This window comes from Mauremys mutica, chromosome 11, assembly GCF_020497125.1.
Source record: "Mauremys mutica isolate MM-2020 ecotype Southern chromosome 11, ASM2049712v1, whole genome shotgun sequence".
Taxonomy (NCBI): Eukaryota; Metazoa; Chordata; order Testudines; family Geoemydidae; genus Mauremys; species Mauremys mutica.
This window is the reverse complement of record NC_059082.1, coordinates 17,358,411-17,376,776: the sequence shown is the minus strand read 5'-3', so window position 1 is coordinate 17,376,776 and position 18,366 is coordinate 17,358,411. Positions and strand designations below refer to the sequence as shown.

Genomic DNA, 18,366 nt, shown 5'->3' with positions numbered 1-18,366 from the left:
GTGAAAATGCAGGATACTTTAGGGCTTGATCTCTGGAAAAAGTGCACTGGAAAAGAATTAACTATGTCTCTGTACTCTATAAGGACAGCACATTTAAATCCGGATCCTCCAGACACTTATGCATATGCATAACTTTGCTCATGTGAGTAGTCCCCGTGGGGATTACATCACATGCTGAAAGTTGAGCATGTCCTAAGTGCTGTGTTGAATCGGGACCTAGCTGAGGAATAAGCAATTTATGACTAAAATTGCAGTTTCCAAACTACTTAATCCATATATGCAGGAAAAGGAAATAGTGTACTATGTTATGTTATTGGCCCCATCTTTCATATCCTACTTGTGAATGGTTCAACTGAAGCTCGTGTAGTAAATAAAACATATTCAATACTTTGGATAAAATAATGGCTTTGCTTTTCATGCAGAATCTTCATAGTTTCATGATTACAAATGGACTGCCAGCCAGGAGACCTGCTTCTATTCCTGATTCTGCCATTGACTTGCTGTGTAACTAACTGGAGTCTGAGTTACTTCACTTGCAAACTGGGGATGTTGATATCTTCCCATATTTGCAGAGTGGTTTTGAGACTTTAGAATGAAAAGTGATAAGCACGTGGTGGTGTTACTTTTGTATTTATTCATCCCTCAGGAAATTCATTTGAAGGAGTATCCGATGTATATGATATCAAATATAGGTCTGTAGGATTTATGGGTTTATGGTGTCCCTAGCCTCTGTTTGCCAGAAGCTGGGAATGAGCAACAGGGGACGGATCACTTGATGATTACCTGTTCTGTTCATTCCCTCTGGGGCACCGGCTACTGTCGGAAGACAGCATATTGGGCTAGGTGGACCCTTGGTCTGACCCAGTAGGGCCATTCTTATGGGTTTACACATTCTTTCTCCTCATCATCAGTACCTACAGATAATGTTGATTAGAAGATAGGCTTCTTAGAATCATAAAATATTGGGGTTGGAAGGGACCTCAGGAGGTCATCTAGTCCAACCCCCTGCTCAAAGCAGGACCAATCCCCAGATTTTTACCCCAGTTCCCCAAAATCACCCCCTCAAGGACTGAACTCACAACCCTGGGTTTAGCATGTCAATGCTCAAACCACTCAGCTATCTCTCCCTCCCTCTGCCCCCTTCTTTTAGCATCCAGGAGACCCTGATTAGACCTGGAGGTGTTTTTCCCCCACTGTCCTTTCTCATAAGTAGGCAAAAAGAAGGATACATTAGCTCAGCTGCAATGTCTGACTTCTTTTCTGTGAATGACAACCTGCCTGGTTTTGTACATTAAGTGTTACCAGACAAGGCTCAGCAAGGTATGCTCGGGTGTGCTCAGCAAGGGCCCTATTCTGCAGACCTTATTCATGCAGCTGTCCCATTGATGTTGAGTGACTATGGTTGCCATTTAGATGCTTGCCATGCCACAAAAAAGGATGTATGTAGGGAGGACCCCAAGGTGTCTGTGTGTGCGTGCCATGGCATAGTTTATGTCATTGGCAGAATTTTAAAATTTTTAAATTTCTTGGCTTTGGTGTTTTTTAAATTGAACCTAATTCTACTTTCAGATTCAGCTGTGTAACCCAGGGGTTTCTCTCTGGGAAATTCTTTACAATACTGTACTTTTGCACTCTGTGTCCCGCTGTGCACACACTTCCCTCTCTCTTGCCAGTACAGTCCATGTGGATGTCCACGTAGCAATTTTCTTACTGCAGGATACAGAAAATATTAGTTATGGATCTGTACAAAAATGACACCTTAGTGGTTCATTCAACAGAACACTGTTCCACAGTGGAGAATTACTGGGACTAGGAGCAGCCTGCCACGCAAACTGGCAGAGAGTATGCCGAGAGCTGCAGATGTGAGGATGGGAAGAAGGGTGAACTTTCTAGCATCCCCTAGTGGCCAGTTGGTGGCTGCACAGTATACTGTGTAATTGAATTACTCATGACCAACAAGCCTACCAAAAATGCCTCTGAATAGAATGCTTTGGGATGCTAGGGTTATTAGACTGTGTTACATGGAGCAATTTAAGTATCCATTAACATCATCAGACAAAAAGGTTTAATATTATGTGATATGTGCCACATATTTTTTCCTGTCTCATTGTTTCATTTATTTGATTTTCTCTTTCTCCAAAAGACTTTCTCTCATGCGCTAATCATCAGTTTTGAATTACAAAAATAGAGATATATCGTGTAAAGCATATACTCTAATAAGTAACAGACCATCAGGGCAAGGGCTAAGAAAGTTATTTCTACTGATTTGCTGAAGCTAATAATATAGATTTCTATTTTCCTTTCAATTTATAATAATAGGTCCCACATCACATATGTTAGGAGATATTTATAACATTCTGGAGAGATTTATATTCCACTGTTATAGCCAACTACTTTTTGATCAACATATATGGTATAAATATCAATAGCACTTGCTCCAAATTGCTCCTGGATAACTTTTATTGTATTTGCAGAAAGGATCTTTTGTGATTATTACCCAAAATAAACTAAACCTGTCAGACTCTATTTATTCTAAAAAGCTGAAAGTTCTAAGCTGAAGTAAAATGGGGGGTGGGAAATGGACAAATATGTATAAACTGTGCATTGTGTGCCACCTTCTGGTGAGAAAATAGAAAGGAAAGCTGCTAAGTATTAAGTGGTATATAGACTACAGACATTTTATTGCACCTCTGAATGTATTTCATATTGGAAGCTTCTCAGAGTAGGGGACTGCATTGTAATCCATATTTTGTATAGCGCTGAATATACTTTTGCTGCTCTGCATATACTAATATAGTGTTAAAAGCCATTAATGATACAAAACATATTGAACCGCTGTTAGACGTTCTCATTTACACACATTAAACAGATATGAACCAATTATGTACCATCAGTATCAGATAAGCAATTTTGCACAGTTGAAATTGTTGCAGATGAAGCCAGCAATTTGATCTTCCATCTGTCCTTTTCATTTACCTACACTATGCTAAATGTGCCTTTGATGTTGGCATTCTATCCTTTATAGTTTTTTTTTCACTTCAGAAAAATCGGGGTGAGGGGTGAGAAGGATATAACAGTAAAATCCCTGGGCTTATGAATCATTCATGTTGTTTAGCTTCCCTTTTGTGATCCTAAATGCAAATTAATAGTGAGCTTCAAAAGTCTGTAGAAGGAAGCACTATAGTATTTTGTAAAAGCATCAAATATAGTAGCAGGAATACAGGACAAAATGTTCCTATTCCTAATTAGCTTAATGAAGGGAAAGTGTCTTAATCGTATCTCTCTGTCCTTTATATGAACTGATTGTAAAAAGTGACCTGTTCACATTGTTGCATTTTTTCTTTTTTGTGCTCCCTCCCCCACCTCATTTGCCTGAACTCCCTTCAGCAGACAACACACTCCCGTCAAGGAATCTAATTCCTGGCATGTTTCTCTTTCCCAAGTCTTTATGTTTACTTCCCTTTGTGGCCATAGCTATATTGGTCATTAGTGATTGAGCCAGACTAGCCTCTCCTACTGAAAAATCCACCGCAGGGTACAAGGGAATAAAAAGTTGGTGAGGTTTTCACATGGAGATTGTAGCAGTGGGAGGGGGCTGGGAAGGGGAATTCCCCTCCACCACTGTCACTGCCTCTACAAAGAATGGCTAAGAGTTACAAACCCAGAACACACAGATTCCCCAGAAATCTGCCTGGATCTTGGTGGATGCCCAGATAGTTCATTTGGCTTTGTGCTGACTCCTGGATACCTGTGGCTCACCAGCCCCCTCCACCTCCTGTGGACAGGAGGCCACCTGCAGACCATTGCCACTGGAGCCTCTCTAAAAAAGGGCCTGGGGAAATAATTCCATGTCACTGAGGAGCTCTCCATCCGGAGGCTGCATGACCTTTTTAAGACAAAAGAAACATGAATTGAGGCAATATTCATCTTGATCAAGGAGGAGGCCTGGTGAGGGACAATTACACTTTAGAAACTAAAGGCCATTGATGTGGACACAAAGGCAAAATAAGGCCAGACAAATGCATGAAATTAAGTGGCAGGCTGCAACTTTTATTAAACTTTAACTCGGGAGGGGTGTCACCAATATTTTCCTATATCAGGCATTTAATTGGTTCCAGCGTATGCGTTACAGGGCTCCTTACCATATAACCCATAACTGGCACAAGGTTTACAGGGCTCCTAAACATATAACCTATAATGTGGGGTGGCTCTCCTCAGCCTACCCCCAGAACCCAGTTCTCCTTTAATCCTAGCATCCTTCCCCATGCATGGGGGACAGAGGGTGCAGCACAGTGGGAACCTTGGCCTGCGAAGGCCACAAGGTCTCACCCTATCACATGAACCCAAGGTCCATCACTGAAATCTCAGGTATTTTGCCTCTGGGAACCATTCATTTTATACTCTTAACCGCACTGGAAACTGGCCGCAAGTTGCGACAAATAAACAACACTATCTTAGTACTTCAGTTAGGCACTAAGCACCTTCCTACTTAAACCACAGTGGGTTGTAGGTGCTGTGAGGAAGGCAAAAAAACCTCCCTGATCCTTTGCCATTTGCCCCAGGCGAGAGAAAATTCCTACGGATCCCCTAATCACACGATTGGCTCAACCCACAGCATCTGTCAGGCCGGGTTCCCATTCCTAGTTCAGGTGGGTAGGGTGAGCTTCTGGAACGGAGCTGAAAGAAGCTCCACATGACCGCTTCACTGAGCTGAATCCTGGGAGCAGGAGAATGCTGGCCAGTCAGCACCCCTGTCTTCCAGCTGGCCAACTGGTGCCAGAGACTTCCAGAAGAAGGAGCTATCTTGGCAAGTGTCTTCCTCCCTTGCTACCGAGACTCTCACCCTTTCACCACGTGCCCCATCAATTTTCCCTACACATTGATGCATGTGGATGTCATTTTTCCCTGTAGTTTTTGCTCGTGCAAAACTCTCTGAAGTCAAGGTTATATTGCAGGATTGCAATGTTTGGTTCCACCAAAATCTTTGTCAGCGGTATTACTTGCACTTGCAGCTCACAGGTATAGAGGCAAGATAATTCAACAATTGTCTGAATTACTGTTGTTGTGATTATTTTTGTTTGTAGGGACACAGTCAGACATTATGAATTCTTATGTCGTCCCTTAGAAATAGGTCATGATGTTCAAAAATGACACTAGGCTACTAAATCAATATTTAGGTGTCTGAATAAGTGACCTGTCTTAAAAGCTGAGCACTAAGCAGCTCCCATTGACTTCAGAGGGAGCTCATGAGAACTTGGCGGTTTTGAAAGTGAGTCCACTTATTTGGATACCTAAATAGGGATTTAGGAGCCTTATTTTAGGCACCTGTTTTTAAAAATCTTGGCCTTAAATTTCAGAAGGTGGAGCAGAGATTGCTGGGCCAGCCCACAACATTTTGGTACCTGAGGCGGGGAGCTCAAATGATGCCCCCGTGTCCTCTTGCTTGGGCCAAAACTTTTAAAGGTCTCAATTCTGCCTTCTTCCTGATCTACTCCTCTCATGGTACTGCTCTGCTACCTACCCCAATAAAGGAGAACTAACAACTTAAAATGCCTTGTTGAAAAATTTTAAGTAACACTTAATTTTCAAATGCCTGAACAGCAAATGTAACTTGTCTGAATAGTGAACACTGGCGTTTGAATAATCAAAGTGGTGCTTTCCGTGCCTTCATGGTTGCAAAGATTTGAACTGCTTTCTGAAGGTCCACAGTCTGGGCCAGCTCATGCTCTATTGAGATGGTTGCAAGGCCGACCAGCCTCCCTGTGTCATTGTGGAGCGTAGATGTGTTTTTATTAACTTCAGCTTGGAGAAGCTGCATTCTCCACTGGCAACTGTTACAGGAAGTGTTAGAAGTATGCGCAGAGCAACAAAAGCATTTGGAAAGAGGGTGGCCATCTTATTTGTGCACATATATTCCAGAACAGCCTTTGGAGTTGATCCTGCTAAAATGTATCTTGAAAGGGTTTTCAGTTAATCACCTAAATCACTCGCATCGATATCGCACATGTCATCATGTATCAATGCTGTATCTAGTGCCCTGCATTGCTGGCATAGGTCTTCTTCAGGTATAGTGAGGAGTTTTGGAATATCATACAACATCCCAAATATACTGCTGTGTTCCTTGAGCTGCCTGAAACGTTCTTCAACTGACTGTATTGCACAATTTAGCACCTGGTTAAAGAATTCGACTTTGAATTGTTATTTGGGGTCTCTTATGGAATTATCCCGTGCCTTGTAATCAAAACGTCGTCTTCTTCGGTGACTCTTGTATTCTTGAATGAGTGGGAAAATAGCTTCAGTGTAAAGTTCCTCTGCCAACTTCTGTGCACTCTTCAAACATTTTGAAATCCCTCATCTGACCAATAAGACTGTAGGTATGACTTTGCTTTGTCCAGTTGTTCCATTGCTTCCACATATATCAAGGTCAACACCTTGGAGTCTCTTGCTTACAACATTTATATCAAACAGTATGTCATGCCACAACACTAAGCCACACAGAAATTTGAAGTTATGTATGTTTCTGGTGATTCCATTTCCCTCTGTCACTGTTCTCTCACGAACAGTTCCTGTCATAGCATTATCCTTCAGAATGGCAACTATAGCATCATCTATCTTCCCAATTTGGTGTTTGATAGGCTTTATTGCCTCCATTTGACTTTCCCATCATGTGGCACTGAGTGGTTTCAGTGTCCGAGAGGATGTTCCCAGGTGTTGCTTCAAAATTTGCCATCGATGAGTTGATGCAGAGAAAAATACAGAGATGCTTTGAATTACTTTAAAAACTTCAGCAGCCTCACTAGAAGCTGATGCTGCATCACTGACTACCAAGTTCAGTGAATGAGAACTACATGGGACAAAAAAAGCTCCAGGCTTTCACTCTCGGATCCATGTCTGCACTCCTCTGTTCTTTACTCTCATGTTGGTACCATTATCGTAGTCCTGACCTCTAATGTCAGATATCACAATTCCCATATCTTCCAGCTTTTTAAGAAGCACATTTGTCATACCAGCTCCTGTAGTTTCATCAATGTCAATAAATTCTAGAAAATGTTCTCTGACAGTCACCATTGCAGGGACATTTTCACTATGTTCTGTTGTTAAAACGCACCACTAAAGACATTTGTTCCATATGGCTGATGTCAGGTGTGCAGTCCTGAATAACAGAGTAATATCTTGCTGACTTCAGAGCTGCCACAATCTTTTGTTTGACTTTTGTTGCCAGTAACTGTATGATCTCATTTTGAATTGTTTTTCCAAGGTAGTGGTGTGTGTACATTTCTTGTGTGGGTGACTCTACTTAGATGCTCCTGGAGTACAGCATCAAACTCAGCCATCAGCTCCACAATTGTAAGGAAGTTTCCATTGTTTGGCACATACAGCTGATCTGAAGTGCCGCGCAGTGCTAGGTTTTGGGTAGCAAGCATTCTCACAATGGCAATGAGCCTTTTCAGAACATTTTGCCAGTAAAGAGACTCTGATGCAATCTTCTCTTGATGCTGATCAACTGTGGTGGCCTTTAACCTTAGTCTCATCTCAAGCTCTTTCCACCTATGGAATGCTCACTGGTGATTTGCTGCCTTCTCATGGCATGCCAGATTTCTAGCCAGATTTTTCCAGTCTTTTATTCCTGTAGAACCCAATGTGGCTGTAACATTAGACTGGGGAGTTTGCAACAAAAACAGTATGCAGCATTCTGTTTTTTGAGTACATAAGCCATGGCCTCTCCGCTTTGTCACCATTGGGGATTTCACACCAGTAATGTGTTGGATGGAAACTTCTGTTTTCATTGTCTTTGGGGAACGTGAAGTTTTTCACTTGCTGTGGCCCATACAGTACAAGGAAGTCCCTCAGGCTACTACTCAAGTGGGTCCACAGTCCTGGATCATCTAAACTTAAGGAACTAAACTCAGCAGCAGCTGTTTCTTGTGCCTCCACCACACTCTTCTCTGAGCTACACTTTTCTTCAGGAATGTGCATGGTTAGATCCATTTGAGATGGAGATATGGATGCTGCAGTAGCTGCCAGGTCACCTGCACTCTGACTAACTGGAAGATCAGGCATCTCCTCACCACTCACATCCTCCCTGGGGCCGGAAGGCTCACCGTGAACATTTGTGTCTCTGTATCTCAGGAGAACTCCTTCCTGCTTAGATAGAAAATCCTTCTTTGCTTTCTTTTTCTGAATGCTGCCCCAGAGGGGCATTTTCTTCTTTCACTCATGACTGCTGTTCTGTACCAGCTGTAGTGGCTCTCAACACTCAATTGAAGGGGACAAATAAGCAGGCTGGTAGCAGGGCCTGAGTGAGGGAAGATATCAGCATCTTAAGGGTCTAACTGGCTCCTACTACTTCAGTTGACTGCCTGTTCTCCTCAAGTGGGTTCAAGGGAGCAGCAGGAAACAGGAAGCTCCCTGAGAAGCTGGTGTTAATCAGTCCAGGCTCCTGGGGGTGCTAGAGAGGTACATAAGAGGCTCTTCCTCCTCCCTCTTCCTGCAGCTCCTGCTGCTTTCTGTTATTCCCTCTCACCTTTTCTCCTGCCTGCCTGTTACGTCTCTTGTGCCCTCCAGAGTTTCTGCTGATAGGAATTTGAGAAATGACTGTGTGTGCAAGAACTCAATGTCTTGTATGAGAGTCTGGGCAGAAACAGATCTGTCATTGGAAGCATGAACATACAGATAAACTGAACGGGTGCAAAACAGCTTGAAATGTGCATGCTTCCATATCCAAGAGCAAAGAGTGGACAGGGGACCCTATGAGAAAGTAAAGGAGTCGTTCAAAGTGTTGCTTTACGTTTTTCTTTTGCCTCTTTTTTGTTTCTTTAATCCATCTGTAGGATGAATATCTCCAGACCTTAAAGCACCATACAATAAAAAACAATTTCTGGACAGACTGCTTCATATCTCTGGATACACGCCTCATAAGGCACAGCCTGGAAAGCTTTACACCACCTTTATGCTTCCCAGATTCTCGGCTGCTCCAAGGAATGGAGTATGGGGCTGCTCTAATTTACAGCAACCTGACATGGCTGCCTCTGGGCTGCTCTGAATGGTGGAACACAGCAGCATACACTGCCCTGCCCTGCCCCACGGCCTCTCTTCACTGCCAGAATAGTGTGACAGAGCGATTTCAGGGTTTGGAAACTAGAGCCTGGGCTCCAGCCTGAGCCCAGAAGTCTACATAGCAATGAAACAGTTCCACCTCCTGAGCCCTGCGAGCCCAAGTTGGATGGCGCAGGCCAGCCGCATGTTTTTCTTTGCTGTGTAGATATACCCTAAGGCAGTGATTCTCAACCTATTGTAGGCCACAGATGCAGCTCTCTGTGTGTTATTTGGGTCACATCCACACGTGATATAGACTACCTGTATGGCCCTGAGGATGTCTCATGGGCCATAGCTGTGTGCTGATTGAGCCACAAGCAGCCCATAGGTTGAGACCCACTGCCCTAAGGGAATGTCTTTCCTGCAGTTAGTTTGGCTGTAATCCAGGAGCTGCCACTCAGTGTTTAAAAGAAAAACTGGAAAGACAGCCCAAGGACAAATCCAGCCCTCCTTAACCCAATAGCCCCAGAGCCCTCAGCCCCACTCACAAAAGGATCATTTTTCAGTTAATAAGAAGATGGGGGGGGAGGAATCAAATGCAAAAACTAGGGCAAGAGCCCCCAAATGGTCACAAGGAGGCCAACTGAACTAAACGTAATGTAAACCCACTCTGTGTCAGACGTCAGCTTAATTATCATCAATTTCCAGATAAAAACACAACCTGCACACAAGTATCTCTCAGTCATTTTAAGGTAAAATACATTATAGGGATGTTGCAGTTATCTGCAAAACAAATATTATCATCCCGGGAAATTCAGAGTTAGCGTTAACCTTAAAAGAAATCCAAACATATTGAGGCATGGAAATGAACAGTAAAGGAATTCAAACAACCTCAACTCTGCACTGTAGTGATACCATGTAATAACCATACAATTATGATTCAAGCATAATAGTGTTCGTTGTCCCAGATTAGATTAGATTTTTAAAGACGTTAGATTTTTTTTCCGCCATATTTTCTCCCTCATGGTGACGCTACATAGCAGATTTAAGGATAACTCTGCATTTCTATTGGGGGTAAACTGCAAAACAGCTATGTGCAGTTCTGTTTACTCCTTAGCCCCATCCTCCTTGTCAGGGGCAGGGTTTGAAAAATCAGTGCTTCAATCTTTATTCACTTGAGGAACTCCCAGCATGGGCGGTGCTGCTTGCTAGACTTCGCCGAGCAGAAATTCACAGAGGCTGTTAAAGCAGAAAGAAAGATTATTTACTAATAATTCCAGTTGACTTACAAAGCAGGTGTGAGAGGTGGCGGGGTTTGGGACCTGCAGGGATCGGCGGGACTGTTCTTCAGACTCCTTGTTTCTTCTGGAGCCCAGGCCAGGGGTGTGAGAGGTGGCGGGGTTTGGGACCTGCAGGGAGAGGCAGGACTGTTCTTGAAATTCCTTGTTTATTCTGGAGCCCAGGCCAGGGGAACTCACTAGCTCCAGTACAGGCCCTAAAAGGCTTAGATTTGTGGCTTGGGCTCTGAAACCCACCCCCCTCCCTAGGCTTCAAAGCCCACGCTGCAACAAATCCACAGCTATTTTTAGCGCGGTAGCCCAAGTCTGTTAACCTGGCTCTGAGACTTGCTGCCGCAGGCTATCACTCTATGTAGATGTCCCCAAAGAGGGTCAGAAAGAACGAGGAGCAGGGACAGAGCTACCTCGCAGGGAGAAACCCTAGGAATATGACAACCTTGTAAGAAAGCTTAGACTGTGCTTTGTGGCTTATATTTTATTTAAATTAAGAATACAGATAAATCCTAGCAGTTGGGTACATTTTGGACAGTGTGTGTGCGCGCGCGCACGCGTGCATGCTGTGTTGAGAACAGTGTCCCAAATAACAAGTTATCAAACAAATAACACTATCTCTGATGTAAACTGGCCCATTACTCTCTGAGAAGGATTCATGTTAGCCAGAAAGTTTGGGTTAATTACAAAAGGGACTCTTAAAACAAGGGCTCTTCTTAATCCCAGCAGGATTTCTCAAAATGGTATAAAGCTTCTTCTGAAAAAGTTGAAAGATAACTTCTGATTTTGGACTCTTGTGCACACTACAGACCAGAGCTTGTTTTGTGCTATTTTGTTCAGTGGTACACAATCTTTTGAACCTAAAAACACTTTTACTAGTTGCTAAATTGTCTAGTTTAAATCTTTGATAATGTGGTAGGGTGTTTCTGTCTGGTGGCTTTCTAGACAAATTGATGTGAGGAACATTTCCCTTCAGTGAAATAGCTGAATCCAAAAAATATATCTGGTTCCTATTATACTGAAGGGAAAATGAGAGGTGTGCATTGAAAGTACTAAGCCAGTGATTGAATTGTTAAAGTTCTTCTTAAGGGCCATTCCGTATCATGAAGACATAATCTGTAAAGCAATACCACAAAATGATCTGTAAAGAAAGGGGACTGAATTAGCATTCAATATGGTTAATATTTCCAAATGTCCCACATAATCAGGTAGGTCCACCCATTTTAATATCCTTAAATGACCAATGGTAAGTGTTTTTAGGCAAGAAAACACTGTGCAGAAGACAATTTAGCTTTTTTTCATGCCTGCTTCATATGCTTCATGCATAGTGCCCCTCTCAGGTTGGCCATCGTGCCAGATATGACAGAGTGATTCAGTGTGATTTCAGTGGACCTTTGGGACTTGAAAAGAATGCCCCTGATCCAGCAGCTGGCATGAAAGGCCAGCAATAAAGTGCTTTTAATGTGCTGGAATTAATGGCTTGCAAAATTTCCATTTAAAGGCAGATGTTTGGGGATAAGAGCAACTTTAGAAAGCATCCAGTATTGATAATGCTGTTTGATTGACAAACATCACTCCTTTTAAAAGAAAAAAATATTCATAGTTTGACACTTGGGATGTCAAGTATCAGACAAGTGAATTCTTGGAAGTTAATGGTTATAAAAGCAAAGATGACAGAATTTTAATTAAAAAGCAACTAGAATACAGTTAGCCTCCTGCAGCACAACAAATAAGAGTGTTAATGATTGAGGCTCTGTGTCAGACTGTTCCCCTCTCTATCCCTTCACATGCTGCTGATACAAGTAATCTCTGCAGCTCCTGTCATATGGAACAGCCTTCTTGTATTCTTGGCACACATTGACCCCATCTATTCTCAAATCTCATGTGCATATTTTCCCCCAGGTGTATACTATGCCCCCTAATTACTCTCTTTCTCTGCTTTTGTTTTAAGAATTTTGTAACTTTTATTTTATCCTGTGATGTGTTCTGGGATGCAGTTTGTATAAAGGATGCTATTCGAAATAAGGACCTGATCCTGAAAGCCTTTACATGAGTTGTCCTTATTCATGTGAGCAGTCTCATGTTATCCAGTGCAATAAATCATTCGAACATTGATATAGAGCTTAGGCCCTTCAATTGTAATATATCACTTTCTGAGGATTGACAGTCATTTGTAAAGCCATTCTGTTAGCTTCCCACAGAGTGCTTAACCTTTTATCACTGCTCTGCGCTGAAGTACTACTAGAACTGAGAGTTATAAATGAGAACTACCCATTTGAGGATATTTTGTTGTGAATGCAAAAATGTGCTTATTTTATTAAAACTGCTGTTGTTTTATTGCGCTGTCTGAAAAATGACATTAGAACTCCAGGCACTGGATACTACAATGATGGGCAGCAGTGCAAAAGATAAAACCCAAGATTTATATAAGGTGGTCAGCATTTTTATTATTTGCCTTTTTAAGGTGTTCCCCAACCGAAAGTAACTTGGCTTAAGAGGAAAGAATCTCTACGAAACAATTCTTTCTTGCTTTTGAATGGGTCCTTATTTCTGCAGAATGTTTCATTTGAAAATGCAGGAACATATACTTGCACAGCAACCAGTGCTCTTGGAAAAGCAGTAGCCACATCTGTCCTTCACTTATTCGGTAAGTGTAAAATCTTAGTTCATCATTCATAAGCAATGACAAACCATTTTGGTTAAAAAGTGTTGTTCTTAGAATGGATAGGGATGTGTTTGGAGAAATAGTTAATCCTCTAATTGACATGGGTTTAGAATTTCCTGATGGAACCTGGCCCTTTGAAGTATGTTTTTCATTCCATACTGTCTGTTTATGCTAATTTTGAGCACAGAGAATTTGAGTTCTGATGTCTCTTTCTTGGGCTCCATCCACTTGCCACTGGGCAACTGTGCCATCTTCTTGGCAACAGCCAATAGCCTTTAAGCAAGAGACCTGGGTCTTCTAGAGCCTTGTTGACACTCTGTAAGAGATAAATCTAGATTAAAGAATGCATGGTGCTTTCACCTGGAGACAGAGGGCAGGGTTTACAAGGAAATCCAGAGCAATCCACTTATCCTAGTGGGAGTTGTACTTCTAATCTCAGAGGGCAATAAAACATACACAAGTGAAGAATAAAAATTACAGAACATGGGCAGCCCACCCTGAATGTCTTTATCCTAGTAAGGGGTAAGAAGCTGAAAATGAAAAACTAAACATGTCTGGTTAATCAACTCTACTGTAAATAGATTAGTCATGTAAAATCCCACAATGCAACCTTGACCCCCAAGTATCCCCAGTGAATGGATCTTCCATCTGTAAAGACTAACTCCCCAAACACTTTGTGGTAGCTAAGCATGCTGAGTTCTGTTGCAAACCATCACTGTTAAGCACACAAACATTAGCCGGCTTATAGATGATGGGGCCTGTTTCCGCAGGTAAGAAATTTTGGGGGATACGAGTCTCTTTGTAAGAGTGAGGGTGTGGAGCCTACTATAAACAGTGGCAATAAGATACACTCATGGTTTCCAGCTTCCTGGCGGAAGCAGAGGAGCCAGATGCTTCTGAGGAGGGCAGTGTAATTAAAGATCTGTCACAGAACTGCTGGTCAGAGCCTGAACTTTATTTCTGGTCCCAGTCACCTGACACTGATTTAAGTGAATCTGAAGTAGGTAGTAGAGGCCAAATCCTCCAGTTCTTAGGCTATGCTCAAGCAAAACTCCCACTGATTTCAATAGGAAGTTTTGTCAGTCAGGGCTTGAGGACTGGGCTATATTGGGACTTTGAAGCTCCTACCTATTTTAGAGGGGCCATGAATGATCAGGAGCGCCGCAGAGCATTGTAGGTCAGGCAGTGGTCCTGCCTCTCTCTGGCAAGTTATGTGGCAGCATAATATATAGTCTTTATACTCAGGGAATATAAGGACTAAAGATTTGACTGGCCACTACTGAGGAGGGATGGAAATGAGTGCACCCTGTCTCCTCTTTATGTCAGTGCAGGGTTAGTCACAGTCATCTGTATATACCACCATGCACACAAATGCATCAGATGCTTCCTTGTTATTCTACGTAATAAAAATGCAGAAGAGTTCGATTAATGGGAGCAAGCCTGAGAAAGTAGTAAAAAAGCAAGAAAAGACCTAAACCACAGAAGGAGGCAGGATCATGTACAATATGTACATTCACTAAAAATAAACTTTGACAAAATGGTAAGAACTATGTGTATTGACAGATTGACCATGTTTTTTGCAGTTATTTTGGCATTAATGTGAAAAAAGAAGTTACTATAGTGACAGGCATATAATTTCATCCATATTATGCAACCTCTACCATGCAGAGCAGATTTTTAAGAGATTTCTTTTTATTATTTTAGCAATTTGTCACATTTCCATCAGAAGGAAGAAAGGAGTTGAGCTGGCTCCAATGAGAGGGTTTTAAAAAATTGCTTCATTTGAATGTCTGATAATGAAATGATAAATGACATTGTCATGAGAAACAGTAAACAAGGCCAAAGTTTTGGTAAATTTTTTATTACAGTAGAAGGATAACAGAGTTGTTTTGTTAAAAGATGAAATTTTGAATGAGGGTCAGTAACAAATGTTACTCTGAAAAACCTTTGAAAGAAAGAGATGTTTTTTGTGTTCTGGTGCATTAATGTACAAGATGATGATCCTAAAGAGTTCCAAAATACTGTAATTCTTCTGTTTCATATATAGAACATTGGACAATTTGATCAAAATGATCCTTGTAAATATCTTTTTATCTAGTATTATAATGCACTGTTTTCCAGAACAAAAGTTTCCAGAGACTAACACTGTATCAACAAAAGGTAGCAGGAGGAAGCGTGTCCTGATGGCATCTGGAATTGGTACAAATATTAGTGTGATACGTGGTGATCTGCTAAGGATAGGTATGTTGCCTTGGCATCATTCTTGTTAGAATTAAAAGTTTTGTTAGTAATAATTTTATTTAAATGGAAAGGACATGATTAGGATGGCCCCACCACAAAGACTAAACCCCGAGGAATATCTATTTTTATCTCTTGAGAAACATCCGCAATCAGGAACTGGAGGATGTCCCGAAACTCTGCCTCGTCACCACACTCTACACTGCCCCAACTGTGGTGCATTGTGATGGAACAAGCAATGGTGCTGTGTTATGGTCTTCAGTGAATTCTCCAACATTATCATTAACTGCTGTTAAAAAATTGTACCATCTGACAAACAATGGCGCTAGTAATTTAGGACTTATTTTAAAATTTAAAAATATAGAAACAAAACTGAAGGAGGAGCAATAAATATATAACAGCCATATGAGCAATTTTATTTTGTTGGTTCTTAGTTGCTCACAACCATCTTGCTATTTAGTGTAGTCCTGCATGTAGATATAGCTGCGCCAATATATCATGATTGCATGCTAAACTGATTTATTGTTTTCAGCCAGATTTTGTCATTCTGGAGGGTTCACCACATTCCTGTTGAAATATTGAGGGTTCTTCCAATTTTCCTATGGGCCATTATGTTTACTTCTGCATTGGTTTGTCAGAGCCCTGATTTGTTAGCCTTCAGGACATGCTATCTTCTCTCTCAGATTTTTACTGAGGAGGGAGAAAGTAAGAAATGATGGAGTCTAATTTTTATATAAAACCGTTTTAAAAACGGTAACTCTGCATATCACAAGGTCTATCTAAATGAATCATCATTGGACTGAATAGTGAAGTTTCTCTTTGAGCTGCCCTTGAAAACTGAGAGATCCACCTGGACTGTAGACTTGATTTTGAGTTCTCCTTTTCAACTAATTTGTCTGTTTCTATACAGTGGTATGCAGCAACAGGTAAGCCACATTTAAACATGGTTCACAGTCTTGGAGTGAAATCCTAACTCTGTCAAAGTCAATGGGAGTTTTACCATTGACTTCAATGGGGTCAGGATTTCACCTTTGGTTCATAAAGAACATAATAAACTCTCAAAGTGGAGGGAGAATGTAAATTATTGTGGCAAATATATAAAAGAGCGTCCACTTTAGCTAAGTGGAAGATAGCTCACCTGGGAGCACTTGAGACTAGTTTTGCCTTACCTCAGACTTCTGTAAATTAATACATACCCCTCTTTTTACTTATACTGCGGGAAGGTTCCACACACCTATGCACAAATAGAAAACACAATATATACATTAAACTTAGAAAAAAATACTAAAATGCCATTGATTTCTAGGTTGTCCAGTGCATCCTAATCACGGAAACATGATTCGTTGGTTCTTCAGAAATCGTCCCATTGAGGAAATTAACGACTTGGTATATAGAGCCTTGGTTGGGGGACGTATCCTAGAGGTGAACACTGTGTCTGGTCAATTTGCTGGACAATACAGATGTCGGACTTCAACTAGTGTAAAACCATTGTCTGTTTGGGTAAATGTCAAGAAGGAAGGTTTGTTGAAAATTCTATGACAAATTCTTACTTTTTAATAATATTTCTTCCTAATGTTTTGATAATTTTATTGCTCGGGTCGGCAACCTCTGGCACGCGGCTCGGCAAGGTAAGCATCCTGGTGGGCCTGGCCAGTTTGTTTACCTGCCGCATCAGCAGGTTCGGCCGATCGCGGCTCCCACTGGCTGTGATTCGCTGTCCTAGGCCAATGGGGGTGGCGGGAAGCTGCGGCCAGGACCTCCCTCACCCGCGCCAGTGGGAGCTGCAGTCAGCTGAACCTGCTGACATGGCATGTAAACAAACTGGCCTGGCCCACCAGGGTACTTACCCTGGCAAGCCGCATGCCAGAGGTTGCCGACCCCTGGTCTATTGCTTATTTTTACATATAGTCCCCAGTTCTATAAACACTAATGTGTATACTCAACTTTATGTATGTGAGTAGTTCCCTTTCAGTCAGTTAAAGTTAAGCAGGTGCATACATGTTTGCAGGATCAAGGCCTTGAATTTTATGTGAACGCTCATTTTATTAATTTATTTTATAATATGTTATCAAGAAGCTAAAATAATACTCCTCAATTCAGTGACTTGATATGTTACACAGAGATTAAATCAGGCCAATCATACACAAACTTCTGCTTCAACAGGCCATATATATTATCATCGTGATAGTATGTCTGACTAACAAAATGGTCTTTGGGATAAAGATTGAAAATATTAGATGCTTTAGAATGTGTATGAAAAGTTATTAATTATAATATTAACATTTCATTGGTATTACAATGTTAAATCTATTCCAGTCGTTGCCCTTAAATTTACCAGTTTACCTTTAATAAATAGATAGGGTAACCTCAGTATTGGCAGTTATACTGTACTACACTGTATTTACTATAGGTCGTACCTGGAAAGTACTGCAGCTAACAAGGCAATGTTAATTTTATTTTTTCAAGAGTAACCAGTAAGGCCCTGATCCTGCATTGTGATATGTTCATGTACAGAGCCCCATTAGCTTCATTTGGCTACACAGTGTAAGAATGGGGCCTGAGAGAGAGAGAGATATCTTACATATGTGCTTCCAGGAGAGTAGACCCCATCTGCAAACTCTTTATTGTGAAGTTCATAAGTCTTCAATGTGCCCTTGTCATAGGTCTCACCCCCACTTGGAACTGTTGGGTTCCAATGTGGGGACCTGACTTGGTTTCCCTCTAAACTAAAATCCTAGTTTAGATCTAGTAAGCTGCCACGACTCAATCAGATATGTGGATTGGGACACAGTCCTTCCCCAAAATCCTAGGGGATTCCAAGAGCCCCAAATCCATGGAGTTCTTACACCCAGGAGAAATAAACCATTCCCCCTGCTTCCTCCCCCTTCCCTTTTCCTAGGAGAGATACCGGGATCTAACTACAGAGGGATACCTCCCCCTTCTCTTCCCTAGTCCTGTAAAGAGATACCTGATTCAAACTGCTAGAATCAAACCCAGGAGGAACTCTCTCTTCCCCCCTCCCTTTCCCCTGAATTTCCACAAGAGAAGGAATTAACCAAGTCCAAAGAAAAGAAAAGAATTTATTAAAGAATAAAAAGAAAATACAGAATCTCTATGAGTCCAAGCTGGACACTCATA

The 18,366-nt window shown here is 41.6% G+C and overlaps 1 protein-coding gene across 7 annotated transcripts in view; it reads left to right on the top strand.

The window, feature by feature from the left end:
- ADAMTSL3 (ADAMTS like 3) overlaps positions 1–18,366 on the top strand; it is a 287,105-nt gene that overhangs the window by 254,625 nt on the left and 14,114 nt on the right. For 5 of the 7 annotated variants that reach the window (XM_044981169.1, XM_044981163.1, XM_044981164.1 and 2 more), the window contains 3 exons: positions 12,790–12,972; positions 15,112–15,231; positions 16,535–16,747. In XM_044981169.1, coding sequence (XP_044837104.1) covers positions 12,790–12,972; positions 15,112–15,231; positions 16,535–16,747 — 516 coding nt within the window. Of the gene's footprint in view, positions 1–12,789; positions 13,201–15,111; positions 15,232–16,534; positions 16,748–18,366 lie in introns of those variants that run through there. The other 2 variants (XR_006572626.1, XM_044981168.1) reach the window with 2 other exon arrangements.